General features: G+C 42.3%; 1 protein-coding gene across 1 annotated transcript in view; it reads left to right on the plus strand.

Moving 5' to 3' along the window:
* TSPEAR (thrombospondin type laminin G domain and EAR repeats) overlaps positions 1–14063 on the plus strand; it is a 147902-nt gene that overhangs the window by 82369 nt on the left and 51470 nt on the right. Inside the window, exon 2 of the mRNA XM_063077935.1 lies at positions 7572–7792. Within this exon, the coding sequence (XP_062934005.1) occupies positions 7572–7792 (221 nt within the window). The remainder of the gene's footprint in view (positions 1–7571; positions 7793–14063) is intronic.

Below are 14063 nucleotides of genomic sequence, written 5' to 3' on the forward strand. Positions count from 1 at the left end.
CTGTGAGATAAGGGGGCACAGAGAGCTGGCTGGATTGCAGGGGTAATCACGCCTGGCAGGAGAGAGCATGTTTTTATTGCAAATGTCCCCGGGGGGGCAGGGACTGTCTCCACCTTTGCCTCTTCCACCTCTAGGCTCCTGGCAGAGGCAGGGCCAGGAGCAGGTATTTTGGATCAATAGAGACTTGTCCCATGGGTGCGGCCCTTGGGTGGCTGAGAACCTCATCCTGGAAGAGCTTGGGATCAAACCCCTTTGTCCCCCTGGTGACCGGTGGTGGCCTGTGCAGTCCTCATAAGGCACATGTTCTCTTTTGCTGACTGAATGTCCACATGCCCCAGGGAGGCCGGACGCTCACTGTACCCTATTGTACTATACACCTACTGGACAGCACATGAGAAAGGCAAGAAAGAAAGATTTTGGTTTTGAGCTGGCAAATGTGTGGCCAGCAGATGGATTTGTTCCTGGATTCTGTGTGTGGATTTTTCCGTGCCAGCTGATTAGGGCACACCCAGATGCCCTATTTCCTATTTCCATAAAGCAAACTTAGCATCAGTTGTCTGCCTGCCAGCCGCATGGATCTTACTCAAGAGCTGTGCTGAGCCAGCCCTACAGCCATTCTTCCTGGCAGAAAACACAGCCCCTCCCAGCACACTCAGATGGGAAATTAAAAATTGACCTAAGAAGTGGCCCCAGGACAAACTGATGCATCAGGAGGGATGGGCCATCCATCTCCAATCTAGTCATTGTAAGGCTTCCATTCTGGAGAGCAGCTCTGCATGCCCGGAATATAATAGACAATATTTCCAGTCCTTACCACAACCCTGTAAGACAGGGGTACACATCTCCTATCCCCAATGAGGAATCCCAGCCTCTGAGAGGTAAACGGAAGTGTCTGTGGAGCACTGTGGGCCCCAGGCGGGCTGAGCACAAAGGCCGAGATCCCCACTGTGTTGTCTGGTTACCCTTTGGAGGAAATCAGGCATGTGACAACCTCTCCACTCCAAGGAGCTAAAGCAGAATCTTGGTTGAACTCCCCCGAGTTGCCTTTCAATGACTACAATGTGAGTCACCAGGTGCTTACACTGTGCTGGTGCACCAGGCACCTGTCTTCTTGAGTGCTGTGGGCAAAATGTGTCCCGCAAAAGTCCATGTATTGGAAACTTAATCTCCACTGTAACAACGCTAAGAGGATGGGAAATCCAGCTATGGCATTTGCAAGGTGGGGCCTTGAAGAGGTGATTGGATTGTGAGGACTGTGCCCTCCACTCATGGAATAACAGTGTGGCTCTGATGCCTTTTAAAAGAAGGAGAGTGAGCAGGTTAGCTCTCTTGCTCCTTGCTCAGGCCATTCTCGCTATGTGACACCGTATGTCACTGTAGAGCCACCACCAAGAAGAAGGCCCTCACTAGATGTGTTCTCTAAACGTTGCACTTGCCAGTTTCAAAAACTTTAAGAAATGAATTCCATTTCTTTATAAATTTCCCAGTTTTGGGTACTCTAAGTGACAGAAATGGACTAATGCACTGAGGCCAGGATGCAGCAAGGCCAGCATGTCAGGAACGTTAAGTGGGATTTGTTTCACTTTTGGCTTCAGTTCTTAATTTGTCTCACAAGGTCATTTGTTCACCTGGTTCAAAAGTCAGAATAATGTGGAAGACAGATACTGTTGTCCTCACTGCTCCCGTAGCTTTCCGCCATAGGTAACACGTTGTATTGGTTTTCCGTGTTTCTTTTTGCAAACACAGCAAATGCAAGTTTGTATCCTCCCCTCCCTCTCCTGGTCAAGAGGCAACACACCCCGCCCTTTTCACCAGCGATGTGTCCTGGAGATCTCTGCACAGCACCACAGAAAGCCTCCCCTGGTTACTTTCCTACAGTCGCATAACGCTGCACAGGGTTTGTGTTCCGTGGTTTGTACAGTCATTTTCCTAAAAATAAGTGCTCACGTTGTTCTGACGTTTTGCTATGACAGATAAGGCTAACTGTGTGTGTGTGTGTGTTACTGCAAAGGTACATGGCGCACGGCAAACACGGCTTCTCAGAGGTGCGATTGTGGGGCCGAAGGGAAATGCTTTTGTGGAGACATTATCAAGTCTCTTTCCACTGGGTGGGGGGACTATTTAATACACCCACCAGCAACATGTGAGAGCGGCTGTTTCCCGCAGGCCCATTGATCTGCAGGATTTTTACTAATCTGAAAAATGAGAAATGGCCTCTAGGTGGAGTTTTCATGTGAATTTTACTTATGAGTTTCTATGTAAGGGCCATTTGTGTGTGTGTGTGTGTGTGTGTGTGTGTGTGTGTGTGTGTGTGTGTGTGTGTGTGTGTGTGTGTGTGTGTGTGTGTGTGTGTGTGTGTTGTGTGTTCCTGTGAGCGCTTTCTTTCAGGGTGTTGATCTTTTTTCTTCTCAATTTTTAGGCTTTCTTTATATATTACAAATGTCTGTTTCAGTGATGTGAGCTACAGATAATTTCCCCAGTACATCAGTATTTTTTTAAACACACTTAATTTTCTAGAGCAGTTTTAGGTTCACAGCAAAACTGAGCAGAAGGTGCGGAGATTTCCCATATATCCACTGCCCCGCGAGGCCTCCCCCACTGCCAGCACCCCCACAGAGAGGGGCGTTTGCTGCAGTTGAGGAACCTACATGACACATCATTATCCAGGAAGTCCAGAGTCTGTGCTGCTGTTCAGTCGTGGTGTCAGACACTCTACAAGCAAATGTGTCATGACATGTGTCCCCCACTGTAGCACCACACAGAGGAGCTCCACTGCTCTGAAACCCTCTGTGATCTGCCCGCTCATCCCTCCCCCTACTCTCGGCACCACGGATCTTTTCACTGTCTCCATAGCTTTGCCTTTTCCAGACTGTCCCATGGTTGGAATCACCCAGCATGCAGCCATTATAGACTGCCTTCTTCCACTAAGTAATACACGTCTAGGGTTCCTCTGCGTCTTGTCAGGGCTTGACAGGTCGTTTCTTTTTAGCTGTGAATAACATCCCAGTGTCTGGACGCACCATGGTCTCTTTATAACCTCCTGAAGGATGTCTTGCTGCTTCCAAGTTTGGGCAAATTGTGAATAAAGCGGCTGTAAACATCCATGAGCAGGTTTTGTGTGGACCTGAGTTTTCAGCTCATTTGGGTTAACACCAAGGAGTGCGATGGCTGGATCCTATGGTAAGTGTTACACTTCTCGCTGTGTAACACAGGATTACTCAAAGCACCATGAATGCGATGAGAAGCCCAAAGGGACTGCACCTCAGCAGCTCCTCTGTTAGAAGGAGAAACTGGGTACAGCCCCGGTTTAAAGTTAGCTTCTGTTTTTATTGTAAAGACAAGGAAGTTTCACAAAAAAGCATCAGTTGATTCAATCATTTCAAAAGGACACAAAGACATGGGCAACCTGACAAAAGTTATCCATAGCTAAATATAGCTTAAACAATGGAACATAGTAACATCATTAAAACTAACAGCATGATATTCCAAAGTATAATTAGTGAAATGTTAAGCTAGTTACACTGTGATCAATATCTTCTTAAGATCTATTTTTATAACAGCTAAAACAATCATTACTTTCCTATGATTCTGTCTATCTGTGATTGTATCTTGTTTCCATTAACAAAGTTTTCTCTTCAGCAAACATTTCTCACATATTTTCCTACAGCAGTTCTTTAAAATCTCTTAACAAGATCAGTATCACAACCACCTGTTGACTCTAAAATCATTAAAGTATACCATCCCACACCTAAATAGTGATTACAGTTGATTTGATGGGCTCTTGCCGCTAGCTGTCTCCTAACCGAGGACTTTTGTCCCATACATGCATTACCTAAAAACCCTGTACTACCAAACAGAACGGACATTGTTGGGGGGAGGGGGGGAGGGAGAAGGGAGGGAGGTTTCGGTGATGGGGAGCAATAATCAGCTACAATGTATATCGACAAAATAAAATTAAAATATAAAAAATAAAAAATAAATAAAAAATAAAAAAATAAAATAAATAAAATAAAATAAAAATAAATAAAAATAAAAATAAAAAAATAAAAACCCTGTACTAAAAATCAGCTGAGAATCAACACATACTTGATTAGAATTGATTAGATGGGCTTTTGTCCCACTAGCTGTAGGCTATTGCCTCCTAGCTAAGGACTTTTGTCCCATAAGTTTTTAGCTAAAGAGCCCTGTCTAAAAATCAAATGAGAATCAAGATTTTTAACCCTCTACAGTAAGAACATGTTTAGTTTTGAGAGAAGCTGCCAAACCGTCTCCCACAGCGGCTGCACCATCTCGCATTTCCTGCTGCTCCATGTCCTCGTCAGCATTCGGGGGTGTCCGCGTTTTTAGATACAGGCCATTCTGATAGGTGTGTAGTGGCATTTTCCAGATGACATATGACATTGAGCCTCTTTTCATATGCTTATTTGCCATCTATATACCTTCTTTGGTGAGGTGTCTGTCCAACACTTTTGACCATGTTTTAGTTGGGTCTTTTATTTTCTTATTGCTGAATTTTATGAGTTCTTTGTATATTTTGAATAACAGTCCTTTATCAGACATGCTTTTTGTAAATATCTTCTCTCATCTGTGGCTTGTCTTCTCATTCAGTTATTTTTTTTACTCTGATATTTTCTCATCATAAGAAGATTTTTATTTTCTTTTTATGTAGTTAAATTTATCAATTAAAAGTAATTAAGTTGTCAAGCACATATGTGAATATCTTTTTTTTTCTATTGGATTCTTTAAGAAAAATTTTCAGGAGAAAAATCTGTACACCCAAAGGTGTAAAGAATCCTGACTTCGGAGGGCATCGAAGGAACACGTGCAGATAAGTGTAAAGGGCTCAGCACCTTGCCCGGCCCAGGGAGTGCCACTGAGAGCTTATGAGGTTACCCTTGGTGCTGTCACCTCTGAGGTGCCTGCCACAGGCTAACCAGCCTGCTCCCCACATGGCCTTTGGCTTTTCAGTCCACAGTACATCCTTGCTCCAACCTGAGAGTGCCCAGTGGTCTGTTCAAAGCTGGTGGTCCAGCCTTAATTCCCTGTCCCTCAAAATCCTTTTAAAACCACTTAAGAAAAGCAGGTTTGACTATACAAGAGGACCCCTGGTCACATTCCTAGTCCTGCTCTATCTTTACATTTTTCCCTATTTCTTTTTTTTTTCAAACCAGTAATAATAGGGGAAAGTGATACCTTGTTACTGTATTAACTTTCATTTTTGTGACTACCATTGACTCAAGCATTTTGTCTTATGTTTGTGAGCCTGCGGGTTTCTTCTTTTCTAAAATTGCTTGCATTTTTTTCCTTTTGAGACTTGTTCTTATGTGTCCTTGTTGGTTTTCAGGAGCTCTTTGTTCCTTCTGCGTGTTGACCCCTCGTAGGTTTTAAGCACCACAAACACCTCTCCCACTCCGTCCTGTGACTGTTGGCATGTCCCTGGTTGCCTTCCTTGAGCAGAAGTTTGTTTTGTTTTTGTTTTCGTTTCTTGCTGGCCAGTACAGGGATCGAACCCTGGACCTTGGTGTTATCAGCACCATGCTCTGACCATTCAGCAACCGGCCAGCTTTGTTTTTGCAAGTCATTATTTTGACATAAGCAAAAGTAAGCACTTTTCTTCTGATAGTTTCTGTTTATGAAGTTTGTTTGAGAAATCTTCCTTCACCCAAGGCCACAAAGATAACCAACCCCTAACTCCTCCCAGTAATGTGATGGTCTCACCTTTCACCCTTGGGTCATCTTCTCCTGGGGTCTGCAGTTGCATGTCCTGCTAGGGAGGGGTTCAGCTGGAGTTTTTCAAACAGAACCCAGCTTTCCCGTCTCCGTCTGCTGATCAGGCCATCCTTCCCCTGTTGATCTGTGTCGTCACTGCACTCTGTTTATTTATTTATTTATTTATCAGTTTTTTTCTTTCTTTCTTTCTTTTTTTTTTTTTTGCATTGTGTTTAAGTTCCTCCTTACCTGGGATCTCTCTGAGTGCTGGGCTCTCTTCTCATTGTTGGTCCATCCGTCTCTTCTTGGGCCAGCACAGGACTGTTTTGTCACTATGGCTGTGTAGTAAGTCTTACGGTCCCCATAGGGCAACGCTTATGATACCCCAGCCTAAATTCTTGAAAATAAATTGCACCCGGTACACAATCAAGATGAACGAAATCCATGAGCAGAGAAGACTTCTCTGGACAATTAGTTCTTTCTCTCTCACCCCCACCCCCATCCCCGCAGTGGGAGAATCCCTTCTGGGAGACCGTCTACAGCATGTCTCCGGGCCTGAGGCTCAGCCTGCCCATCAAGCTCTGTCCTTCTGCGTGACCTTCGTCTTTAGGGGCTCCAGCACAGAGGGCCTCCCCAAAGGAATGTCCCAGTGGTGAGGAGGCCCCCACTGGCATGCTCTTCCATGGAGCGGGCAGTGGAACAGGGGAGAGTCAGCACTTCCTCCGGTTTTAGCCTCTTGCTTATACTACAGCAGTAAGTGATTAGAGGTTTTCACTTTTACTCCCATTTTGGTTTGTGGTCAGGATCGTCCTATTTTACAGATGAGAAAACTGAGGCTCAGGGAGGGTGAATGAGTCGTGGGCAGATCTTAAGTTCAGAGTCTAGTTTAGGACCCTACAGGTAGCCAGCTTTGAGTTAATCTATTGTGGCTATCACAGCTTCTCTGCTAAATTATAAGCACCGTAAAGGCAATGACTATTTCTCAAACCACCATTTCAAGAAGCCTATTTGGAATAAACGAAGACCACCCAAGTGAGGACCAGCTGAGGCTGCGTGTTCAGGGCTGGCTGTGGCAAGGGGGTCGGTCTCCCTCACTTGAGTCTGGCAGAGACTCAGAGGTGAGCAGGGGAGGGGTGAGGTTCTAGTGGAAAAGGGAGGGTCCCAGGGTGCCCTGATGGAGGCTGTGGCTGGGGAGCCGGAGGCGGCTGGAAAGAAGTGGGGCCTCCTGGGTGACAGGTGGGGAGACACATTAGCGAAGCTGCAGTTCTTGGTCAAGTCCTGACATCCTGGGCTGGTCGCTGGGGAGGCTGTGGGTCACAGCTCTCCTGTCACATGGGGTCTGGAGGTTTGAAGGGTCAGGCATCTGCCTCAAGCTCTGCTCCCAGCCAATCGGCCTGGGCCGAAGCCCCCTTTCCAGTACAAAGCTCTCCACACTCCCCATCTCCTTTCTTACCATCTGGCTCCGAGGAGGCCGGGCAGCCCATCAGTTAGGTTTCCAGCATCGTTGAGCTCTGAAGCAGAGGTTCTCCCAGGAGCCAGTCCAGCCTCTCCACGAGCCTGGGCGAGGCAAGCCCTGTGACTGACCCGCTCCTGCCCCAGCTGTCCCTGTGTCCCACCGCACGTCCACGTCCTGTCCACCTCAGACAGCAGCGACACTGAGGGGGCTGGCCCAGGTGCAGGTCCAGACGCAGCCTTACCTCCTGGGCCTCCTCGCTGGGGCCCAGGATGACGGTGACACGTGCTAGAAAGGACCACTGTGGGGAAGACCAGCGCCTGCCACAGGGGTGCCCAGATGCTGGCCACCTGGCTGTCCCTTCACAGGGGAACGCCTGCCTAACCCACCTGCGCTTTCCCCGACACAGACCTGCGGCCCTTGGACATCCTGGCAGAAGTGGTCCCTGCAGACGGTGCCACAGGCGGGATCAGGGTGACGCAGGTGCAGGGCGCACGAGGCCTCCAGCTCTCGGCCGCTGCTCCCCGCACTGCCAGCTTCCCGGCCTCGAGGATCTTCTTCAGATGTGACCTCTTCCCTGAAGAATTTTCCATCGTTGTGACCTTGAAAGTTCCCAGTCTTCCACCCAAGGTCAGTGGCACTTTTTACCCTTTGTGTTAGGATAACCTGATTTTCCTTTCTGATGTTCCCAGCAGAAGTGCTTGCAAGGGGCCAGGTGGGCAGATTGGGGCCAGGCATGTGTTGGGGTCTCCTAGGGCATCTTTGGGATCAAGGGTGGCTTGCCTTCCTAGGCAATGAGGTTCCCATACCTGCAATTATAGGTATAATACTTAGAGTTTTTATCTTGACATCCTTTAGCAAGAAATGTCAACAATAAAATCACATCTAAAAATGTACCCTTTGCGGGCCCGTCCACCTGTGGCTTGCAGTCCTGTCAATCTCAAATCTAGCAGACATGCCTTGTTCCCACCCTCCCCTGCTAGTCTGGAAGGTGAGGACCAAAGATGCTCATCTCTACACACACACCCCGCCCCCCATGGATTCTAGGACAATGCTCACCACACGTGTGCCATGGATCCCTCTGAGGTACATGAAAATGCATCTATATTTCCAATTCTCAATCATCGATCAAGAAAAAGAAGCCCCTTTTCCTGCAGAGCCAACTCCTTGTGGATTTTTCCACTGAATATGTCACAGCTGACACTTCCTGTTGACTTCTCCAAGGTCACTCATCTGCTCTCCTCTTGTCCTGTGTAATCTGCTGTAAAACTCAATTGCCAGGTTCTCAATTTCTGTATTTTCCAGTTCTATAATTTCCATTTTATTCTTTTGTAGATAAATTCCAGTTTTCAGGCTAAACTCTTCATCTTGTCAGTTATTGTCTGGAACACGATTCCAATATTTAGGTCCACAGACTCCATGATCCAAGGACCCAGGGGTTACCAGAAAAGCTTGCTCCGTGGTCTACTCTACCTCGTTACTTTCTGTCATGCTTGGTGATTTTTAATGGTTTTATTGAGATGTGATTCACATGTCATACTATCCACCCCAAAGTGTACAACTCGATGTTTTTCAGTATATTCACAGACTTGTGCTGTCAATTGTAAGACATTTCCACCACTTCAGAAGAAGTCCTGCACCTTTTAGCTTTCACCTCTAGACCCCGCATCAGCCCCAGCACTAAGCAACAAGTAATCTGTCTGTCTCTATGGAGTTTCCTATTATGCACATTCCATACAAATGGATTCATACAATAAGTGCTCTTTTGTGCCTGGCTTCTTCTGCTTAGCACAGTGTTTCAAGATTCTTCTAAGCTGTAGCATGTGTCAGTACATACTTCCTTTTTATGGCCAAATAATATTCCACAACATGGATATACCACATTTTGATTATCCATTCATCAGCTGATGGACGTTTGGGTTGTTTTCACCTTTTGACTGTTATGAATAATGCTGCTATAAACATTCGTGTACACATTTTTTTTTTTTTTTTTGGTGGCTGGCTGGTATGGGGAACCAAACCCTTGACCTTGGTGTTACAAGGCTGCACTCTAACCAGCTGAGCTAACCGGCCAGCCCTCAAGTACACACTCTTATGTGGACATATGTTTTCATTTCTCCTGGGTATATACTTAGGAATGAAATTCACGGGTTACTATGTTAAGCTTTCTGAGGAATCACGAGAATAGCTGCACCATTGTATAATTCCCGCCAGCAGTGTACAAGTGTTGTGATTTCTCCACATTCCACCAAAACTTGTCATGGTTTGACTTTCTCTTTCTAGCAGTCCTCATGGGCATGAGGTGGTGTCTCTATGGTTTTGACTAGTATTTCCCTGGTAAATAATGACACTGAGTAATTTGTTATGCGTGTATTGGCCATCTGTGCATCTTCTTTGGAGAAATGTCTATTCAAATTCTTTGCCCAGTTTTTTATTGGGTTAATTGCCTTTTTATTGTTCAGTTGTAAGAAGTTCTTCATATATTCAATAAAAGTCCCCTACCATATACATGCTTTGCAAATATTTGCTCCCATTCTGTGGGTCTTTATACTTTCTTGATAGACTCCTTTGAAGCATTAAACTTTTTAATTTTTATAAAGTTTAATTTATCTATTTTTTCTTTTGTTGCTTGTACTTTTGGTGTCATATCTAAGAGTTTATTGACAAATCTGAGGTCATGAAGATTTACCCCTATATTATCTTCTAAGAATTTTATAGTTTTAGCTCTTATATTTAAGCCTTTGATCCATTTGAGTTAGTTTTGGGGTATGATGTGAAGTAGAGGGTCCAACTTTATTCTTTTGCATGTAGATATCCAGTTATCCCTGCACCATTTATTAAAGAGACCACTTTTCCTCCATTTAATAATCTTAACATTGCCATGTTAACAATATTAAGACTTCTGATCCAGGATCATGGGATGTTTTCCTGTTGATTAATATCTTCTTTGAAAAAACAAGAATAATGTTTTGTAGTTTTCAGAGTATAAGTTTTACAATTCTTTTGTTAAATCTATTTCTGTTTTTTGTTCATTTTGATGCTATTATAAATAGAATTATTTTCTTAATTTTGTCTTATGCATTGCAAATGTATAGAATACAATTGATTTTTGTATATTGATTTTGTATCCTGAAACCTTGCTGAACTGGTTTACTAGTTCTACTAGTGTTTTAGTGGATTATTTATGATTTTCTGTAAATGAGATCATGGGATCTGTGACTAAAGATTATTTTGTTTCTTCCTTTTCAATCTCAAAGCCTTTTATTTTTTTGCTTGCCTAATTGCTCTGACTAGAATGTCAAGTACAACGTTGAACATAAGGGGCCGGAACAGACATCCTTGTCTTGTTCCTCATCTTAGGGATCACTACTAAGTATGATGTTAGCTGTGGATTCTTCGTAGATGCCCTTATCAGGTTGAGAAAGTTTCCTTTTATTCCTAGCTTGTTGAGTGTTTTTATCACAAAAGAGTGTAGAATTTTATCAAGTGCTTTTTCTGCATCTGCTGATATGATCGTGACATTTTTTGTTTTTTATTCTATTGATATGATACATTACATTAATTGATTTTCAGATGTTAAACCAATCTTGCATTTCAGGGATAAATCCCAGTTGGCCATGGTACATAATTTTTTTTGGATGTTGCTGAAATTAGAGTTTATGGGAGGTATTGGTCTGTAGTTTTCGTTTCTTGTGAGGTCTTTGTCTAGTTATGTTATGAGAATAATACTGACCTCATAAAATGAGTTAGAAAATATCACCTCCACTTCTAAGTATTGAAAGAGTTTGTGAAGATTTGGCATTCATTTTTATTTATTTATTTTCACTCTAATCTTTATTATTTCCTTCCTTGTCCTTGCTTTATATTTAGTTTTCTCTCTTTGTCCAGTGTCTTAAAGTGCAAGGTTGAGATATTGGTTTGAAACCTTTCGTAATATAGATACAAAAGTTGCACAACTATAAACTTCTCTCTAAGCAGTGCTTTTGCTGCATCACATTAGTTTTGTTATTTAGGTTTGTTTTCATTATTTCAACCTATTTTATAATTTCCCTTTTGATTTCTTCTTTGATCCTTTGATTATTTAAGTGTGTGTTGTTTAATTTCCACATATTTGTGACTGTCCCAAATTATTTTCTGTTATTGATTTCTAATTTTATTTCATTGTGGCCAAAGTACATACTTTGTATTATGTATTTCCTTTTTTAGTTTATTGAAGTTTATGGCCTAGTATATGTTCTATCCTAGACAATGTTCCATGTGCATTTCAGAATGCATATTCTGTTGTTGTTGGGTTTGTTCTACACATGTCTGTTAGGTCTTACTGGTTTATTGTGTTGTTCAAGTCTATTTCATTGTTGATCTTCTGCTTAGTTCTTCCCATTATTGAAACTGGGGTACTGAAGTCTTCAACTAATATTGCTGAATTGTCTGTTTCTCCCTTCATTTCTGTCATCTGTTGCTTCATGTATTTTGGTGCTCTGTTTTTATTTGCATATATGTTTCTATTTGTTGTATTTTCCTAATGGATTGACTTTTTATCATTATAAAATGTCCCTCTTATCTCTAGTAACAATTTTTGTTTTAGAGTCTATTTTATCTGATATTACTTTAACCATTCCAGTTTTCTTGTTGTTGCTCTTTGTGTGATATATCTCTTTCCATCCATTTCCTTTCAATTTATTTGTATCTTTGAATCTAAAGAGTGCCCGTTGTAAAGAGCATCTAGCTGAATCTTGTTTTTTGTTTGTTTTAAATCCAGCCTGACAATCTCTGACTTTTGGTCAGATTATTTAACTCATTCACATTTAATGTTATTATTGATAAACAGTTCATCTTAATTATTTGCAGATTTTGTATTTGCAAATTCACCCACTTGTTAAAATTGATTTGTAACTCCAAAATTAATACTTGTGGCACTTTCATGGTCATTCACAGACATGCATAGAGTGGTGAAAATATGAGTCCTCCAACACACATGTTCCCAGCTAAGACTGAACAAGGTGACACTGTGCCTTCTTGTTTCAGCTCTCAAGCCATAAATAAGTCTTTTTTTAGTAGTCTATTTAGTACCACATTTCTCATATCTGTGTGTGTGTGTGTGTGTGTGTGTGTGTGTGTGTGTTGATGATTTTGCTATTTATCTTATTTATTTATTTATTTATTTTTTGGAAACTGTCCAGTATGGGGATCTGAACCCTTGACCATGGTGTATCAGCACCATGCTCTAACCAAGTGAGCTAACTGGCCAGGCAATTTTGCTGTTTAAAATGGCCCTTAGGCATTGTGATGAAGTGCTATCTGGTGTTCCTAAGTGTAAAAAGGCTGTAATGTGCCTTATAGTCAAAATGCATGTGTTAGATAAGCTGTATGCAGGCATGAGTTATGGTGCTGTTGGCTATAAACTCAATGTTAATGAATAAACAATAAATACTAAACACACATAAAATAAGATTATTTAGTGATCAGTTGAAAATGTGACCAGAGGCTCACAGGAACCTAACTGTATTTCCCCTCAGAACAATGGTACAGTATTTGCTCTTTCAGTATTTGCAGTGACTTTATATAACATCATTACCACTAATAATGAGAGTTGATGATAGTTGCATTTATGTCTATTTTACTTTTGTTTCCTATATGTCTCATCATTTTGCTCATAATTCCTCTATTACTCCTTTACTGAATTCTTTTGTATATGTGTTACATCTATAAATGTTAAAAGTGAAATAATATATTTTTACAATTATTATCTTCTATAATTTTACAACTTTGGAAGAAGATTTGAGAAAAAAAGGAGCAAGTATATATGTACAGCTTTTGTTATATTAACCTTCTTTTTATCATTTCTGATTCTCTTCACTTTTTCTACTATCTGGAATCATTTTCTTTGTCCAGTACACCTTTGCTCCAATGCACCTCCTTTATGCTGTTAATGTCAAATATATTAGGTTTCTATATGTTATAGACCCATTAATACATTATATATTTTTTATGCAATTGCTTTTTAATCCATTAAGGGATGAAAGGAGAAAATATGCATTTGTATTGTCTTTTATAATTAAATAATTACCTTTACTAGAGTTCTTTGTTTTCTCACATGTACTTGTATTTCTGTATGAGGTCACTTGCTTTCAATCTGGAAAACTAACTCCCTTTAACATGTCTTGTAAGATGAGCCATTGTCAACAGATTCCCTTAGTTTTTATTCCCTCAGAATGTCTTTATTTTGCTTCATTTTTGAAAGATAGCTTCATTCGACAGGATTCTCGGTTGACAGTTTTTTTTTCTTTGAGCATTTGAATATATCCTCCCAGTGCCTCTGGCCTCCGTTGTTTTGATGAAGAGTCAGCTGTTATTCTTCTCTTCCCTTGTAAGTGACTCATCATTTCTCTCTAACTGCTTTCAAGATTGTCTCCTTATTTCTGACCTGTGGCATCTGTCCATGATGAGTCTATTTGTGGATCTTGTGTGTGTCTTACTGGAGTTTGCTTTGCTTCCTGGGTGTGTAGATCAAAGTTTTTTAAATAAATCTTGAAAGTTTTCAGCCATTACTTCTTTGAAATAATATTTCTCTTTCATGGACTGACTTTGCCAGGGAGTCCTCCACTCCAGCAGAGCCCCAGCCTACCCATCAGAGGTCAGTGGGGGCTCAAATCCTGCAGCCCACTGACCCCCAGCAAGTACTCACTGCAGCCCAGAGCACCACCAAGGCCCTGTCTTTGCATGTCAGAGATGAGGCAGGGTATGGTGACCACAGAATGAGGAGATGAGGGGCCCATGACTGGAACTTTGGGTGCTCACTATGGCACAGGTGTGGTTCCAAGTGCTGGGGCACGGGCCGCTACGCAGAGCTGTGCAGGTGTTGGCAGGACAGGACTCCATATGCAGCCTATTTGCACATTTG

The sequence above is a fragment of the Cynocephalus volans genome, chromosome 1 (assembly GCF_027409185.1).
Source record: "Cynocephalus volans isolate mCynVol1 chromosome 1, mCynVol1.pri, whole genome shotgun sequence".
Lineage (NCBI taxonomy): Eukaryota > Metazoa > Chordata > Mammalia > Dermoptera > Cynocephalidae > Cynocephalus > Cynocephalus volans.